Source organism: Rhinatrema bivittatum, chromosome 12, assembly GCF_901001135.1.
Source record: "Rhinatrema bivittatum chromosome 12, aRhiBiv1.1, whole genome shotgun sequence".
Lineage (NCBI taxonomy): Eukaryota > Metazoa > Chordata > Amphibia > Gymnophiona > Rhinatrematidae > Rhinatrema > Rhinatrema bivittatum.
This window is the reverse complement of record NC_042626.1, coordinates 87,354,802-87,373,954: the sequence shown is the minus strand read 5'-3', so window position 1 is coordinate 87,373,954 and position 19,153 is coordinate 87,354,802. Positions and strand designations below refer to the sequence as shown.

Here is a 19,153-nt window from a genome sequence, read left to right as displayed (position 1 = left end):
TATTTGATTTTAAAATTTAAATGAGTTATGCATTAGAGAATATGAGTAATACCAGGTCTTTTGGCTAGTTGTTCCTATAAAAGGTATCAGAACCTCTTAAAATCATGTTTCTGCTTACCTTTCTAGCTGGTAAGGGATTCTGGGCCGAGATGCTTGGAGTTGGAGATTTTTATTATGAGTTGGGAGTTCAGATTATTGAAGTCTGTCTGGCTTTGAAACACAGGAATGGAGGTAAGACTCATGACTGCTTTACAAGAGCTATCTTGTAAGCAGTACTGGGGGGGTGGGGGTTGTGTGTGTATACTGAGCCATGTGCTGCCTAAACTGCTGTGCTGTTCTCAAGAGACTGGAAGAACAGTGCAGGAATTTGGGCACCAGCAGCAAGCCTCTGGAGAAGGTGAGGTGTGTACATATACACACACACACATCTTATATTATAGAAACTCTAAGGCTCCAGCTGAGCATCTGAGTGTGACCGTGCATGCATGCACCTGCCAAAGATTATAGACAGGCAACCTCAGCCTATTGTTCCCATTGGATTTTAATTTTTAAATTGATGTCGTTTGTTCTGGGGCTTATTTTTAATTCAGTGTTTTTATGTTTAGTTTATTTGTAGAACTTATTGTTTATAATTTATTTTATTGTGTTGTAACATATTGTAACTTGTTTGTTTATATTATTTACTTTACTGTATAACAGTTTGATTTTATATTAGACGATTAATCAAAACTTATATTTCCTAGCGTGTAGCAGATGGACTCAGGACCAATGGGTATAGTGTGCTCCTGATAGCAGTTGGAGATGGAGTCAGATTTCAGTCTGACATCAGCACTACATATATCCGTGCAGGAAGCTCTGCTTTTCAGTATTTCTCTGTCTCCTTAGCAGTTTGGGACTATACACACGCTTGCACAGCATTAGAAAATCCAAACCAAAGAGAAAAATTCCAAAATACAGAAGAAATAATCTTACTTCTACAGAGGAGCCCCGCTGTCCTGCGGTGATACCTAAGGGTCCCTCCCCCAGTCGAGAATTCCTGAGGTGATTTCAGAGATCCTTCAGAGGTAAGCCTCTGTCTGGTAGCCGGCTCCCGGCGTGGACTTAGCCCCCAGGAAGGGAGTGGCTGAGAGGCAGCAGGTGCAATACCAAGCGGGGCGGTAAAGGTAATCTCCCTCTCCCCCCGCAGCCAGAGACCACCCGGCACGAGACCAGGAAGCGCAGAGACAAGGTAAGGTAGAAAATTTTCTTAAAGTCTCCGGTCTCCGAGGCTTGGATAGCCGCACATATCGTCCTTCGGGCATCTGTCCAATCAGGTTGAGCAGCCCCGTCCGAGCTAGACCCCGATCCGGCGCAAGGGTCCTCCCACTTGGAGACCTTCCGGGGGGGGGGGCCATCTTGCCCGTGTGGTCGCCTGCGCCATTCCGCCCCTTTGATCGCCGTATTGTTCGCACAACTGAGGCGTGCGAACAGCGGCGAGCCGGGCGCATAAACTACTTGTGCGCACAGCAGTGCGCGCATATCTGTGCCATGTACACAGCGACGTGCATAACGGCACGCTCAATGGTGCTGGGCGCACAAATATGCCCGTGCGCCCAGCGGCACACACACACCTACCGACCTGCATGCAATCTTTTGAATCCTGCGCGCACAGCGTCTGCACACCCGGAGCACACAACTAAGCCTCCCGCGCGTGCATATATGTGCACAGACTCCTCCACACGCATAAATCATGGCACCGCCAGCCAAGAAAGGCAAGGGGCAAGCCCTCTGCCCAGCCTGCCAACTGAGAGCTGCGCAACACGGCTCTGGGGGAACAGGGACAAGACCCTCCTCTGCCAGTAGAGGAATCCGGCTCCACCAACGATAGTACCCCGGACCTCTCTATCCCCGGCTCGGCCCCTCTTCAGTTGGGCCCCTCTGGGAACGCCGCTGGGTTCAATATAGACCCAGGAACCTTTTCCTGGGTGGGATTCTACAGCCACAGGCTCCACCAGAGGTCCAAATTCCAGGCCCCTCTCGGCCTCTCCCAGACGTGCCTCCTCGGGACAAAAGCCTCCCCTTAAGGGACACTGAGTCTTCGGAGGAAGAGCCAGATTCCCTGGAGGAAGGGAACTTAAGAACATAAGAAAATGCCATACTGGGTCAGACCAAGGGTCCATCAAACCCAGCATCCTGTTTCTAACAGTGGCCAATCCAGGCCATAAGAACCTGGCAAGTACCCAAAAACTAAGTCTATTCCATGTAACCATTGCTAATGGCAGTGGCTATTCTCTAAGTGAACTTAATAGCAGGTAATGGACTTCTCCTCCAAGAACTTATCCAATCCTTTTTTAAACACAGCTATATTAACCGCACTAACCACATCCTCCGGCAACAAATTCCAGAGTCTAATTGTGCGTTGAGTAAAAAAGAACTTTCTCCGATTAGTTTTAAATGTGCCCCCTAGTCTTTCTACTATCCGAAAGAGTAAATAACCGATTCACATCTACCCGTTCTAGACCTCTCATGATTTTTAACACCTCTGTCATATCCCCCCTCAGTCGTCTCTTCTCCAAGCTGAAAAGTCCTAACCTCTTTAGTCTTTCCTCATAGGGGAGTTGTTCCATTCCCCTTATCATTTTGGTAGCCCTTCTCTGTACCTTCTCCATCGCAATTATATCTTTTTTGAGATGCGGCGACCAGAATTGTACACAGTATTCAAGGTGTGGTCTCACCATGGAGCGATACAGAGGCATTATGACATTTTCCGTTTTATTCACCATTCTCTTTCTAATAATTCCCAACATTCTTTTTGCTTTTTTGACTGCCGCAGCACACTGTACCGACGATTTCAATGTGTTATCCACTATGACACCTAGATCTCTTTCTTGGGTTGTAGCACCTAATATGGAACCCAACATTGTGTAATTATAGCATGGGTTATTTTTCCCTATATGCATTACCTTGCACTTATCCACATTAAATTTCATCTGCCATTTGGATACCCAATTTTCCAGTCTCACAAGGTCTTCCTGCAATTTATCACAATCTGCTTGTGATTTAACTACCCTGAACAATTTTGTGTCATCTGCAAATTTGATTATCTCACTCGTCGTATTTCTTTCCAGATCATTTATAAATATATTGAACAGTAAGGGTCCCAATACAGATCCCTGAGGCACTCCACTGTCCACTCCCTTCCACTGAGAAAATTGCCCATTTAATCCTACTCTCTGTTTCCTGTCTTTTAGCCAGTTTGCAATCCACGAAAGGACATCGCCACCTATCCCATGACTTTTTACTTTTCCTAGAAGCCTCTCATGAGGAAGTTTGTCAAACGCCTTCTGAAAATCCAAGTATACTGTATCTACCGGTTCACCTTTATCCACATGTTTATTAACTCCTTCAAAAAAGTGAAGCAGAAAATCTCTCCTGGAACGGAACCGTATCGCATTTATTCTCCAAAGACAAGCTCTCAGACCTCGTATCTTTGAGCCTGAAGACGCTGGCCATTCCAGGCACAAGCACCGCAGTTGAGCCAAAGACTTAACCCTGTTTTGGTCGGGCTCCGTCAGGCCTCATGCCATTTCCCAATGCTGCAGACCGTACAACAACTGATTGACCTGGAATGGAATGCTCCGGAGGCCAGCTTCAAAGGAGGGCAGACCCTAGAAGCCCTATACCCCCTGGAACCCTCAGCCAAAGAACTCCTGGGGTTCCCCAAAGTGGATGCCATGGTCTGCGCTGTCACAAAGCGCAGTACCATTCCAGTCAAAGGAGGAGCGATACTCAAGGATGCCCAAGACAGACGTCTGGAATCCATCCTTTTTTTTTTTTTTTTAATTCTTTATAACTTTTCAAATAAAACATTTAATCATATTATTTGTATGCAGAATACATGGTCATAATAAAGGACAACTAATTTCCATAGCTTTCTTTTGCTCTAGTAGGGCGTGTCGATTGGGAGAGTTGGAGAGTTTCGGTGAGCCATGAGGAGTCACTCTTGTGAATAGATTTGTGAACGATGGTAAGGGTTTTGAACAGGATACGGAATGAGATGGGGAGCCAGTGCAGGTCCTTAAGGACCGGGGTGATGTGGTCTGTTCTGCATGTGTTGCTGAGGAGTCTCGCTGTGGCAATTTGAAGTATTTGGAGGGGTTTGATGGTAGAGTGAGGGAGTCCAAGGTATAGGGCATTGCAGTAGTCCAGCTTGGATGAGATGGTGGCTTGGACAACTGTTTTAAGATCATGAGTGTGAAGTAGTGGCTTGAGCTTTTTGATGATGTTAAGTTTGTAAAAACCTCTTTTCAGGACGGAGCTGATGTGAGTTTTTAGGTTCAGGAGGGGGTCGATTAGGACACCAAGGTTTCAGACAGTGGGCTGAGCAGTTAAGGAGAGGGTCTTAGGGTCGTTAGGGGGTAGAAGCTTAAAGGTTTGATGGTTGTGGACGAGGAGGAGCTCGGTTTTGGAGGCGTTGAGTGCAAGCTGTAGGGAGGAGAGTAGGGAGTTGATGTATGTAAGGCATTCCTCCCAGTAGCTTAGGGTAGCGGAGATGGTTTTATGGAGGGGTATGATGATCTGGACATCATCAGCATAGATGTAGAATTTGAGGCCAAGGTCTGAGAGAAGATGACAGAGCGGAAGGAGGTAGATGTTAAAGAGGGTGGAGGAGAGAGGGGAGCCTTGGGGTACTCCTTGAGCGAGAGGGAAAAGAGAGGACTCAGAGCTGCTCAGTTTCACGGAGAAGCGTCTGTTGGCTAGGTAGGATTTGAACCAGAGGAGGGCTGTGTTGGAGATACCTATGTTTGAGAGACTGGAGATGAGGAGATTGTGGCTTATCGTATCAAAGGCAGCTGAGATGTCTAGGAAAGCTATGAGAAAGTTGTGTCCCTGGTCAAGGCCAATGAGGAGGGAGTCTGTGAGGGAAAGCAGGAGGGCTTCAGTACTCAGGTTCTTGCAGAAGCCGAATCGGGATGAGTGGAGGATGCAGTTGTCTTCTAGGTATTCCATTAGTTGGGCGTTTACTACTTTTTCCATAATTTTGGCGATGAAGGGAAGATTGGATATAGGACGGTAGTTGGAGGGGTCTTTGGGGTCTAGTATAGGCTTCTTGATAAGGGGTTTGACTACTGCGTGTTTCAGTGTGTCAGGAACTGTGCCGGTGGATAAGGAGCAGTTTATGATATCTGATAAGGGTTGTGCAATGATGTCGGGAATGGTAAGGAGTGCCTTGGTGGGGATGGTATCAGAGGGGTGTGATGCAGGCTTACGGCTTTTAAGGATGGACACTATTTCCTTAGGTGACGTAGTGTCCAGGGTGTATAGCGCATGTTTAGGGGATTGTTGGTGGTTGATGGACTTACAGGTGCTGGGCTTACACGTACTGGGCAAGGGGTGTCGTGGGGGTGGATGCAGGAGGGAACCTGAGGAGTAGGTTAGCAATTTTGTTTTGGAAAAAATGGGCTAGCTCTTCACACTTTGCACTGGTGTCGATTTCGGAAGTGGGTGGGGTGATAGGTTTAGTAAGAGATGTGACATAGTTGAAGAGGGCCTTAGGGTTAAATGTGTATTGGTGTATTTTGGTGGCATAGTAGTCACGCTTGGTTTTTTGGATAGCGATGCGGTATGTATGGAGGTGAGATTTGTAGGCGGCGGAGTTAGGCGAAGTGGGGTCTTTACGCCATATTCTTTCTTTGAGTCTGATGTCGTGTTTCATTCGGCGTAGCTCGGCGTTGTACCAGGGCTTCTTGCTTGCGGGGGCGGAGTGTTGACTGTGGGTGATGAGGGGGCAGAGGTTGTCAGCTATGTCCCAGGTGAGGTTATCCCATGAATTGAGAGCAGAGTCGGGTGAAGAGAGATCAAGCTTGCCCAGGGAATTCTGTGAGTGCTGTAGAGAGTTCCTCAGATGAGCAGGGTTTGCAGTAAGAGAAGTTGTTTTGTGGGAATTTGCTGGTGGGATTAGCACTTACCGTAGGCTGAGGTGTATATCAATAAGGGAGTGGTCAGACCACGGAACCGGTGTGCATGAGGCTGCAGAGGGGGTCTGTAAGAAGAAGTTGATGAAAAGGAGGTCTAGAGTATGCCCCGCTTTGTGGGTGGGGGTGGTAATGACTTGAGCAAAGCTGAGGGCCTGTAAAGCAGTTAAGAGGGTTTCACAAGACGGTGACAGGGGTTGGGAGTCTACATGTAGATTGAAGTCTCCGAGTAGAATGGCTGGTCTTTCGTTGTTGATGTTGTTGGAAATCAGTTCAATGAGTGGGGAAGGATTCTGTTCCAGTAGGCCTGGAGCGGCATATATACAAGGCATATTTGTAGCTTTGCAGATTTGAAAAGGCCAACTTCTAGCCTGGGTGGGGGGCTAATGTTCAAAGGCCTGAGGTTGAGGATTTTATTGGCGGCTAGGAGTAAGTCACCTCTTTTTTTTGGCCTGGGCAGCGAGAAAATGTCGTATGTATGTGTAGGGAGCTGGTTTATAATAACAGTGTCGGTGTCCTTGAGCCAGGTCTCTGTAACTGCACATATATCAGGTTTGTGGTCGTGAAGGAGGTCATCAAGTAAGTGTGTTTTTTTGGAGAGGGACTGGGCGTTAATTAGCATGAGTGATAGTGTGGTGAGACCAAGGAACTGGGTTAGTGGAGAGATGAGGATGGGGAGGAGGGATTTACGCTGGATGTGTGGGCTTGCATAAATGAAAGGGGTGGTCTGTAGGAAGGGTATGGAATGTGGGGGATGGGGAGGGAGTTAGGTGGGGTGTAAGCCTGAGGAGGCATCGTGAGGGGGGTCAAGGTGAGTTGCAGGTGGGATGGGTAAGGGGGTCACCGGAGTGAGACAAATTAGGAAAGGGGAGTGGTGAGAAGGGCGTGGGAGGGAGGATTAGGGCGCTGCGAAATCTTAGGAAACAGAATGGTGCATATGTTGTACACTGCTGCGGAGGTTAGCAGGATGCAGGAGGGTACATTACATATTTAGAATTCAAAAAAGGGCAGGATACATGATCTCAAATGGACCCCAAGTGGAGGTTCTTTATCCTTAACAACAGCTGCCTTAAATTCTGAATTTTTCTTCTCTTGGACTTCAAGAACTTTGATTCGATCATTGGAGTTTTTGTATTCCCAAACAATCTTGTTGATTCCTATCACAAATTAAATTCATTTTACTTTCCAGATTTTGAATATTCCCCATCATGCCTGCCATCATGTCCCAAAGCGTGTCCATTGTCACAACCGCAGGTTTGGTTGGGATATCAGCTTGCTTTACATTAGGCAGAGAGTCTTTAACTCCATTTGGGGCCAGGTGGAATGCTTCCCCAGCTCCTCCACTTAAACACCTGGAGGTAGCTAGGTCCACTCCATCCTGAAAGTTAATTAAGCCGGGATGCAATCCTCCGGTTATTAACTCTGCTTCTTTTGAAGCAAATTCTGTTAACCCTTCCATTTCTCTGCAGAGGTGCTAACCCGATGTGGGGGCTAAGGGATGCCTCTTCTGCAGGCACAGGAGATTTCCCCAAATCTCCTGGCACACCAGACTCCAGCTCCCTTTATTGCAGGTATAGGGGAGATCATATAGCTTGATATTTCTTGTTGTATAGGAGAGGGCAATGGAAGGGGAGGGTAAACTCTTATTCTTCCCTTCCGCTTTGGAGGCATATTGGAGGATAACAAGAATCAGGCACAGTCACCTTCAGCTGAATCTATTAGCCTAACCAAGGGTTTCGAGTGGAGGGAGCAAAAGTAGGGGGAAAAAGAGATTTGTTCTTACTTGAGTTTGGCGAATCCGGCAAAGCCCGCTGACTGCACACGCCCCTTAAGCGCGCGCGCGTGGCTTCAGCGGCGCGCCGGCCGTTGATATTGGCTGCTTCCGGTCCCGCCTCCAATCAGCTCCTCTGCGCCGCGAAGCCCAACAGCTGATTCGGGTTACCTCCTGCGCCTCCGACCTCAGCGATGATAGACTCTGGGGCTGCTTCTCTCCGCTCCTACTCGCCCTCCTGGAATCCATCCTTAAACAGTCATTCAACGTTTCAGCTAAGTCACTACAGATTACTACCGGCTGTGCCGTGGTGACATGTGCCTGTTTGTCACTTGCCAGTAACGCCACCACGCCCATTGAAACACTAGAACCAGCAATATCCTTTCTCACGGATGTGACCTCCGTCCTGCTGCACACCTCAGCCAGGGGAGTCTCATCCATTGTGGCAGCCAGAAGGCAACTCTGGCTCCGAAGCTGGGCAGCTGACGTGATTTCCAAGATGAAACTCAGAAGAATGCCCTGTAAAGGAGCCCTCCTGTTCAGAAATGAACTGGAGAAGTTAGCTGACAAATGGGGCGAAACCCCAGTACCTCGGTTACCGGAGGACAAGAACAAAAGAAGCCAATGCCCCTCTCCCCAAACATCTAAGGGCAGAGGATCACAGCGTTTTAGACCATACAAAGATCCTTAACAAGCACCTCGCCCCGCAGGCAGGGGCCAATCCTTTCAGAACAAACACAACAAGAGGGGAGCCGGCTCAGGCCCAGGCCCCAGCCGCACCCAATAATGAGTACCAACAGACCCATCCACAGGAAGAAACCATAGGGGGCAGGCTTGCCCTATTCTACCAAAGATGGGCCAAGATATTGTCTGACAACTGGGTCCTAACCATCATTCGAGAGGGATACTATCTGGACTCCCACAGCATCCCTCCAGACAAATTTGTGAAATCACCGTGCCACTCCTTTCCAAGAGGACAGCTTTGGGAACCACACTGACAAAATTACTCGCCCTAAAGGCAATAACACCGGTGCTCACGCACCAACAAAATACTGGACACTATTCCATCTATTTTATCGTCCCCAAGAAAGGGGGCATGCTCTGGCCCATCCTGGACCTCAAGTCCGTCAATCACTACCTGAGGGTACCACGCCTCCGCATGGAAACCCTACCCTCTGTCATAAGGACGGTACATCCGGGAGAATTTCTGACCTCTCTGGATCTGTCAGAAGCCTATCTCCACATCCTGGTCCATCACGATCATCAGCGCTTCCTATGCTGCACGATCCTGAACCATCACTACCAGTTCCAGGTGCTACCCTTCAGGCTAACTACAGCCCCTCGGACGTTCACCAAAATCATGGTGGTAGTGGTAGCGGCGGCGACACAGAGGAAAGAAGGAATCATCGTACATCCGTATCTGGACGATTGGCTGATCAGGGCAAAATCTCCAGAGGAAAGTCATCAGGCGACCACCTGAGTCAAGAATCTACTGTAGAATCTCGGGTGGGTCGTCAACACAACCAAGAGCTGCCTGCAGCCCTCCCAATCACTAGAATTCCTGGGAGTCTGGTTCGACACCAAAAAGACAAGGTTGTTCTTCCCCCTACAAGGAGAAGTAAACTGATGGACTAGTTGCAAAAACTGCTGAAATGTTCTTGCCCCAAGGTGTGGGATTATCTCCAAGTCCTCGGCCTCGTGACATCATCCCTGGACGTCATCCCATGAGCAAGAGCCCACATGCGACCGCTACAACGTCCCCTACTATCACAATGGAACCAGATGTCCCAGGACTACGCCGTTCACCTTCAGCTACCAGCGGAGGCGCGGACCCAGCTCCAATGGCGGCTACAAGAAGACCATCTGAGCAAAGGAGTAAGGCTATCCCCACCGACCTGGGTCTTGCTCACCACGGATGCAAGCCTACGAGGGTGGGGAGCCCACTGCCAGGAACTGACTGCCCAGGGGCAATAGGACAAGGAAGGATGGAACATCAACCGAGAAGTTCGGGCAGTCAAATTAGCCTGCCTACAATTCAGTCACAGACTCTGGGGCGAATCTGTCAGAGTTATGTCAGACAACGCCACAACAGTCTTCTACATCAGCTGCCAGGGAGGAACCAGAAGCCAACAGGTGTCCTGGAAATAGACCCCCAATGGCGTGGGCGGAAGCAAACCTAAAAGGGATCTCAGCCGCCCACATCACGGGAAAAGACTACGTCACTGCGGATTATCTCAGCAGAGAGTGTCTAGACCCAGGGGAATGGATGCTGTCAACCACAGCCTTCCAGTTGATAGTAAACAGCTGGGGAACACCAGCCATGGATCTTCTGGCAACCCAGTCCCAACGCCCAAGTTCCCAAATTCTTCAACCGCAGACGAGAACGACAATCCCAGGGGATCGACGCCCTCGTTCAGACCTGGCCACAGGAAGACAGGCTGTACGCCTTTCCTCCATGGGCAGGATCATCCGCAAGATAGAACACCACAGGGGGCCAGTACTTCTAGTGGCCCTGGACTGGCCAAGAAGGCCATGGTACGCAGACATGGGAAGACTTCTGGCGAGGGAATCCCCTGTGTCTACCTCCACACAGGGACTTGCTCCAGCAAGGACCAATCCTCCACGAAGACCCAACTCGAGTCTCTCTTACAGTCTGGCCATTGAGAGGACTCACCTGAAGAAGAGCGGATACTAGAGGGTGGTGATTGACATCTTGCTCCAAGCACACAAGTTTCCCACATCTTTAACTTCTATACGAATATGGAGAATATTCGAAGCCTGGTGTGAAGACCGTGACATCCTTCCACGGACAGTCAAAATTCCCATGATCCTGGAATTTCTGCAGGATGGCATGAAGAAGTGGTTGTCTCTCAAGGCCATCAAGGTTCAACTGGCCGTGCTGGCCTGCTTCAGATCCAAAGTGGACGGCATCAGTCTATCTTCCCTTCCAGACGTCTCCCGCTTCCTGAGAGGGGTCAAGCAAATCAGACCACCACTAAAGTGGCTGGTAGCCCTAGGGAATCTCAATCTAGTACTCTACTTCCTAGCGGGATCTTCTTTCAGACCTATGTCCTTATGGCTCCTGACCTTTAAGACTGCATTCCTAGGGACAATATGTTCAGCCCGTCGCATCTCCGAACTTCAAGCACTATTCTGTGGGAACCGTTCCTCAGATTCACACCGGGACCCATACAGCTACGCGCTGTCCCCTCCTTCCTTCCAAAGGTGGTTTCTCATTTCCATCTAAACCAAACCATCTCGCTGCCATCGCCAGACGAGCATAAGGATTCTGAAGACTCACGTCTTCTACGCAATCTTAATGTCTGTAGACTCCTAGTCCGATAGCTGGAAAGATCGGAATCCGTACGAAAGACAGACCACCTGTTTGTCCTTCACAGCGGGAAGAAACAAGGGGAAGCAGCCTCGCGGACAACCATAGCCCACTGGATCAAAGAAGTAATCAAGGGGGCCTATGTAGAGGCAGGCAAGCCTCCACCTCTACAAGTCAAGACCCATTCCACAAGGGCCCAGGCAGTGTCCTGGGCAGAAACCAAGATGCTGTCACCCGCCGAGATCTGGTGGGCAGCGACGTGGTCCTCCATTCACACCTTCTCGAGGTTCTACCGCCTGGATATTCAGGCCAGGGAGGGGACAGCATTCGCAAGGGCAGTACCAAGTGGGCTACGGGCAGCCTCCCACCTGGTTCGGGAGTAGCTTTTGTACATCCCATTGGTCCTGAGTCCATCTGCTACACGCTAGGAAATAGAGAAATTACTTACCTGATAATTTCATTTTCCTTAGTGTAGACAGATGGACTCAGTATCCCGCCCACGGCTGCCCCAAAATCCGGAAACCTCGGGTGACAATCCCCGAGAGCAAGACAAGCACGGGTAAGCCAGACTTTACCCCTAGTTAAGACAACCATAATTGCAAAGTGTCGGAGTTTCTCGGTTGAGTGCACTGGCGATCTCCAGCTAGAAATCATGTCAACCAGTTCAAGTTAATCAGGTTACTCAAGTTGATAGAGTTAACTAAGTTAATCAAGTTATTCAAACACACATATATCCACAATTGCTTTTCGAGGAGAATACTGAAGAGCAGAGCTTCCTGCAAGGGTATATGTAGCGCTGACTCAGTCTCCAACTCGTATCAGGAGCACTCTACACCCATTGGTCCTGAGTCCATCTGTCTACAATAAGGAAAACGAAATTATCAGGTAAACTTCAGAATACTCCGGGAATCAGGACAGGATCACCAGGGACAGCAGATGAGTGTGCAAAAAAAAAAAGTGTTTGTCAAGCCACATGCAGCTCCTGGTGTCCATGGGGTAGAGGCAGAGGAAGGAGAACAGACTTCAGGGAGGGGTAGGACGGGGAAGTGATATAGAAAGTGTGGAGCACAAAGCTAAGTCAGCCATCCATGCATCATTTTTAACACCACCGCAGAAGTCAATGGGGTCAGCAGGGAGGCAAGGCATGATAAGTGCTGGTTAAGTGGTCGGTGCCGCAAAAGCAGGAAAGAAAAACAGATGTAAAGGTGAAGGGGGGACCAGGGGAAAAATGGGTTAGGAAGTAGGGACAGCACAGAAAAGAACAAAATGCAGAGGGCAAGTAGAAAACTCACACCCAGCCCTCCTCCCACACCCCCAACTTACAAATGCATTTGGAGGTGGTTCCATTTCTTAGGAATTTTGTGCTCCTAGGCCACGACGCAGCCACAGAGGAGCTCCGGCAAGTGCCGAGGCAGGTGAAGAGCATGGGCTGGTGTTACTAGAAGTACTGGAAGTAGCGCCCTAACCTCTGCCGAACCTGTACACAGCAAGAGACTCAACACAATGTTGGTCTCTGGAGTAGTCCTCTGACCACTCCATAGCCCTTTCGGACATGCCGCATGGGAGCAGCAACTGCGACAGGATGAACTGTGGTTGAAGGTCGAAGACAGAGATGGTGACAAAATGCAAATTGATTGGAGAAACCGAATCAATACGCAGAGTTAATGAAGGACTGAGACGAACTCAGAGTTGCTAGAAGAGAAGGACTCAGACAGAGTCACAAACCACCATACTGAATAGGTATTGCCACATCACGTGCCCTACTCAGCCGATGAGGGCTGGTCACGGACCATGCCAACAGGCGTGCCCTACACAGCCAGTCAGGACTGGTCATGGACCACGCCGTGGTTTCCCACACAGGTTGATAGAAGAATCCAACAAAGACTCAGATGAGGCCTGCACCGAGGCGTGCCATGCACAGCCAATCAAGGCCAGGCATGGGGAACGACAATGGAACAAGGAATAGTGAGAGTCCATCCACATGGAAACAGACGAAAGGAGTTCCGAAGGTCCAGTAGAAGAAGTAGTTCAGGATCCAAGGGCTCAGAGGACCTAACTCGGCACGGGAGCTCAAGTGGACTCTGATTAAGGACCTGAGGTTAAAAGCTCAACGAGGGACTCTGAGCGAGTACAATAAAAGCCGGAACCCTCTGGAGGCTTAAGCTATCATAGCGGAGAGGATCCAGAGTTGAGAAGAACAGGATGAAGATATCTGGAGATGAGGACAATGGAAGATGAAGAGAAGTCCAGGAGATCTGACTAACACATCAGCAGATCCAATGAGACGGACGAAGGAGACATCAGAATTACTGGAACTGACAAGACGAGATGAGAGACCATGATGAAGACAGCTGGACCAAGACACGAGATCCCACAATGAACAGAGTGCCAACAAGAAAGAAGCTGGAAATGAAGAGAAGTCTTAAGGAGGACTGGCTCCTTGCGAAGGCCAGGTGGAAGTAAAGCCAGGCCCTTTTTATAGGGCTGAAGAGGAGACTCCCTAGATGATATCAGAGGTGCACCACTCCCTGGCTGTACCTTTAAGAGAGGAGAGGAGGTGTGGCTTCGCCCCTTAGGAGAAGATGGACAGGACCTTGGAGAGCAGCGTCCCTGCTGCTGAAGTTTGCAGGAGCAGGAACCAGATCTCAGAGCAGGCCCCGGGATGGATGGCGGCTCCCTGCCGCAGAAGGTGAACCGAGGGCGGCTCCAGCTGCAAGAAAGACTGGGGATGATGGCCCTTTCCCACGGAGGGCTCGAGGTAAGGTCAGTGGCCTCTGGGCCACATAGGGATGCCTTTGGCGGCTTCCTGGCCGCATTAGATGTAGTAGCGCGGCTCCAGCCACACATGGAGCGTGTTGGTGGCCTCCTGGCCACTTGGTGTGCAGCAACGCGGCTCCAGCCACGAAAAGAGCGTCGGCAGTCTCCGGGCCATGGGGAAACGCCATCAGCGATCCCCTGTGAACAGGGAATGCCTAAGCGTGGCTCCTGCTGCTTGAGGAAAGCGTCGGCAGCCCTGGCTGAAGGGAAAGCTGTAACAGCGCGGCTTCAGCCACGCTGAGAAAAAAAAAAAAAAGGTGAGAAACTGCCCAAACAGGGCAGAATTGCAACAGCATTTCAACAACATTCACCTCCTCACATTGCTGCTGTCACCACACCCTGCACCTCTAAAACTCACACTGTCTTCCACGTGCAACTTCCAAAAGCCAGTCAGATTTGCACACCCTGCCACAACCTTCATCACTCTGCTTCTAGCCCCGCTCAAACACCGTGCACCTAAATCGCCACACAACAGCCATTTACAGCAGCACCATCGCCCTCCAGATCGCCTCTATGTGCACTTTCCCTGAAACACAGAAAAGCACATGCACCCACCCTCCGACCTGATCCGTGAGATCATAGATCCAGTGATAGCACTCATGGTGCTACATCCCCAACCTAAAGCACTACGCACCTCAGCACCCCTGCCGTACAAACTCCACAGGCAGAAACCCATGAAAATAGTGGAAAGTGGGGTAAGGAAAGTGACAAGGATTATGAGTAACAAATAAAAGTGTGAAAGAGCATGGAAATAAAATTTCATGTACAGAAGGAGCCATGGAAACATGGACAAAATGCATACTCCAAACCTGGGTTGGGCAAGGGAGCTGGTGAAAATGAAGGCATGACAAAGGAGAGTGAATGCACAGTGCAAGGCCAAGCAATACAGACATCCACACCTTCAGTTGCACTTAAACATGCTTTTCCATTCTGTGTCCATTCCAGTCTCCGAGCAAAAGTCAACACATGGGGGTAGGTGGCTGGGTAGGAACAGGATAGAGGTGGTGAGGCTGTAGCAGCCCGAGAAGAGAAGAGCTGCTCAAGTCCCCTCCTCCCCAAGGTCATTAGGCCAAAAAGCAAGGTGTGTATGTATATAATCATAATAAATAATACATAAGAACATGCCATACTGGGTCAGACCAAGGGTCCATCAAGCCCAGCATCCTGTTTCCAACAGTGGCCAATCCAGGCCATAAGAACCTGGCAAGTTCAATAATACACCTGGACATGACCAACATTACTCAAATAATGATTTTATTTATGAAATTGTAACCGAACTTTATTGGCACCTGTTAGAATGTACGATATCCTACATTTACTTACCTTAGTCTATGTGCCTATTTGTAAACCGTTGCGATGGTATATAACTTAGCGACGGTATAGAAAAGTTTTTAAATAAATAAACAAGTACCCAAAAACTAAGTCTATTCCATGTTACCGTTGCTAGTAATGGCAGAAATGGTTTAGGAGCCTTTCCCGGCTCCTAAACCATTTCTGCTAACATAGTATCCAATCAGCAGTTCCTGTACGTACCCGGATCAGTCCAGACAGTGGGTTGAGCCTCCTTTCCAGCAGGTGGAGACAGACTAAAACTTGCAGGATGCCCTATATCAGGACAGAGCCTATCCTCTCACCCTTCAGTATTCGTCTGTCTCCCAGCAGGTGCAGCATCTCCCCTTCGGTTCTCTGCTGTAGGCTTGTCAGCCTCTTTATTCTCTTTAGGTTCAAGCAAGTACTTCTTTTGGTTCTTGTTTTTAAAAAAATTATAGAAAGTGAATCTCTGAAGGAATTTTTGCCTCCTTTAGTGCCTTTTTGTGTGGGAGACGTCCGTCTCCCAGCTCTTGCCTGGCTCAGGGGGGCTTGTCCCCTTTTGCAGGAGGGTGTTCCCTGCTTAGTACTGAGTCCGTGTATGCTTCCAGGTGTGGGGACCGTCGCTCTCTGGGCCTCGTTCCCCCTCTGGCTGCCGAGAGGGTTTTGAACCCGCTGCTGCGCTCAGTAAAAAAAAAAAGGAGTTTCAAAGTTTTAACTTTCAATAAGTTGCAGGTACTCACCTACCTCTAACTTATCTGCAGCAGTTGACCAGCTTTTTTAACTTTTTCTGGTCAGTATAGGATTAGAACCGGCAGTCAGAGAAGCAGAAGGCAGCAGGTTCCCGCCTGCTCTCTCCTGCTGTGCAGGCTGTCAATCCAAGTTTGTTTTTTCAGCTTTTTTTTCCTCAGCCGAGGTTGCTATGGTCCCGGCTGACAGCCTGTGTTTCTTGTGGGCTGTCCTCCTCGCGTTTTTCGCGGCAGGGCCTCTGCACTGCTTGTCTGCCGGGTGGGGAAGGTCCCTCCTCGGCAGGACAAGAAAATTTAGCCCGGGGCTCCACGCCTCCCGGCATGGCTAGGCCTTTCCCGGGTCGGCAGAGCCCGGGAACGGCCGCCATCTTGGATTTTTCATCGGGGCCGATTTCAGTGCTCCCTGGGGCTGGGGGGCCAGATTTTTTCGATTTAACCCCCGATTTGGCCACCGTGGGTTCCCAGGAGGGGGGTCCTGACCTTCCCTCGCCCCCCCCCTCTCCCCCCCGGTAAATCCAGGGTCCCTTTTTCCGCGGATTTCGTCCTCCTCATGCACAAATCTTATTTAGCTAGCTTGCATGAGATGGATGAAAGCCTCCCCCCCCCCCCCGTCTAAAATCCCTCGTTTAGCGCCATTGACCTCTGGACCACTGCGGAGCCTCAGGGACCAGTTCGGGTGCGGGTGGTCCTGGGGGTGCCCCCCTCCCCAGTGTCTCCTGGGTCCTCCGACCCCGCTGCTTCCTCCGACCCCGCTGCTTCCTCTGATTCGGCAGATGCCCCCTCCCTAGAGGGGGATGACCCAGAGCCCTTCGTCTTTTTCGTAAGGAGGAGCTAGAGCCCCTCCTCCCTTTTGTTTTTAGAGGAGCTGGGTCTGGAAAGTCCCTCCGTGGATAATCTCATGGCCTCACTTACTAAGGATATGAACCCGGTTTTGGGAGGACTCCGGGCTCCGGTCTCGGCCTTTCCCTTCCACCCCATGCTTAAGCTCCTTATCCTACGAGAATGGGAGGCTCCTGAGGGTTCGCTCCGGGTGGGGCGTGCTATGGATAAGCTCTATCCCCTCCCGGAAGAGGGCCTACAGCTGTTGCGATATCCATCAGTGGATTCTTATGTTTCTGCAGTGGCCAAGCACACCACGATCCCGGTGGAAGGTTCCACGGCCCTAAAGGATTCGTAAGATCGTAAGCTGGAGGCTCACTTGAAGCGCATCTTCGACGTCCTGGCCCTCGGGGTTCGGGCGTCTTGCTGTAGCAGCCTCATGATGCGGGCAGGCCTCAAGTGGGTCCATCAGTTACTCTGCGCCCGGGAGCTTCCGCCAGGTGAGGCAGAACAGGCCGAGCGTCTGGAGGTGGTAATCGCTTACGTGTCGGATGCCCTCTACGATTTGGTCCGTGTCAAGGCGATGGTTTCAGCAGTGGCTGCCCGGAGGCTCCTTTGGCTTCGCCACTGGTTGGCTGATCAGTCCTCGAAGACCCGGCTGGGCACGCTTCCCTTGAAAGGTAAGATGCTCTTTGGCGAGGACCTCGAGAAGCTTATGGACTCCTTGACTGACAACAAGGTCCATAAACTTCCAGAGGACCGCCCTAAGGCTTCTCGGTCCTTCGCAGCCTCTCGCTTTCGCTTCAGGGGTCAGCTTCGCTTCTCGAGGGCGGGGCGGTACTCCTAGGGGGTCTTCTCATGCGCAGTCCTGGTCGCAGTCCTTTCGTGGCAGGCGGCCCTTTCGCGAGGGCCAGCCCGTGCGTACCCCCGCTAAACCTGCCACACAATGAAGTTCAGCCGGCCCATCCCTCTGTCCCTTACCTCGGTGGACGCCTCTCCCTGTTTTTCGAGGAATGGGTCAAAATCACTTCGGATCAGTGGGTCCTCGACATTATCAGAGACTGGTTCGCTTTCGACCTCGTCAGGGAACTTCCAGATCTCTTTCTGTTCTCACCTTGCGGCCGGGCCATGAGGGACGTGGTGGTCCAGACTCTCTCCAAGCTTCTGGATCTGGGGGCGGTGGTCCCAGTCCCAGAAAGGGAAATTGGCGCTGGCCAGTATTCTATTTACTTCACCATGCCCAAAAAGGACGGGTCCTTCCGCCCAATCCGGGCCCTCAAGATTTCCCACTTTCGCATGGAAACCCTGCGGGCGGTCATTGCGGCGGGCCATCCAGGAGAGTTCCTTGCTTCCCTCGATCTCGCAGAAGCATATTTTCACATCCCCATCCACTGCGACTACCAGAAGTTTCTCCGATTCCACATCCTCAACCAGGACTTCCAGTTTCGAGCTCTCCCCTTCGGCCTTGCGACCGCTCCTCGCACCTTCACGAAGGTAATGGTAGTAGTGGCTGCGGCCTTGCACCGGGAAGGGATTCTCGTCCATCCCTATCTGGACGATTGGCTCATCAGGGCCAAATCGGAGACCTCTTGCCGGCAGGCGGTGGATCGAGTCCTGGAGCTCCTTGCCTCTCTCGGGTGGATAGTGAACTTTTCCAAGAGCAAGCTTCAGCCCTCCCAGGAGTTGGAATTTCTGGGAGCACACTTCGACACCTGAGTAGGCAAGGTTTTCTTACCTCGGGCGCGAGCCCTCAAACTGATCGGTCAGGTTCAGAATTTGATTGCACTATCTTCACAGACGGCCCGGGATTTTCTCCAAGTCCTGGGCTCCATGGCTTCTACCATCGATCTGGTCTCCTGGGCTTTTGCTCATATGCGTCCATTACAGAAAGCTTTGCTGTCTTGTTGGCAACCAGTGTCGGAGCAGTTCCACGTAGTCCTTCCCTTCTTGGAGTCTGCTGCCGACGTATTACAGTGGTGGCTGTCCCTTCCTCATCTCCAAGAAAACAAAGAGGTAGGCGATCTATGGTACCGTCAGGTGAACACAGGTAAATTGTCGGGCAATTTACCTGGAACGTCTCTGCACCAATAAAGTATTGAAAAAGATTAAGGCATCTATTCCTTTTGTGTTCACCTTCCTCATCTCCTACAAGGGATGCCTCTTCAAGCTCCACAGTGGACGATAGTAACCACGGACGCCAGCTTGTTGGGCTGGGGTGCTGTCTGCCTATCTCAGTCCACCCAGGGGACATGGTCCCAGACTCAGTCGCGCTGGCACATCAATCGACTGGAAACTTTGGCGGTCCACCTGGCCCTTCAGGAGTTCCTTCCTCTGATCCGCGACAGGGCGGTACGAGTCCTGTCCGACAACTCCACCACAGTCGCCTACATCAATCGCCAAGGGG

The 19,153-nt window shown here is 50.6% G+C and overlaps 1 protein-coding gene across 1 annotated transcript in view; it reads left to right on the top strand.

Moving 5' to 3' along the window:
• SNF8 (SNF8 subunit of ESCRT-II) overlaps positions 1–19,153 on the top strand; it is a 126,191-nt gene that overhangs the window by 44,487 nt on the left and 62,551 nt on the right. The window contains 1 exon segment of the mRNA XM_029574009.1: positions 127–231. Within this exon segment, the coding sequence (XP_029429869.1) occupies positions 127–231 (105 nt within the window).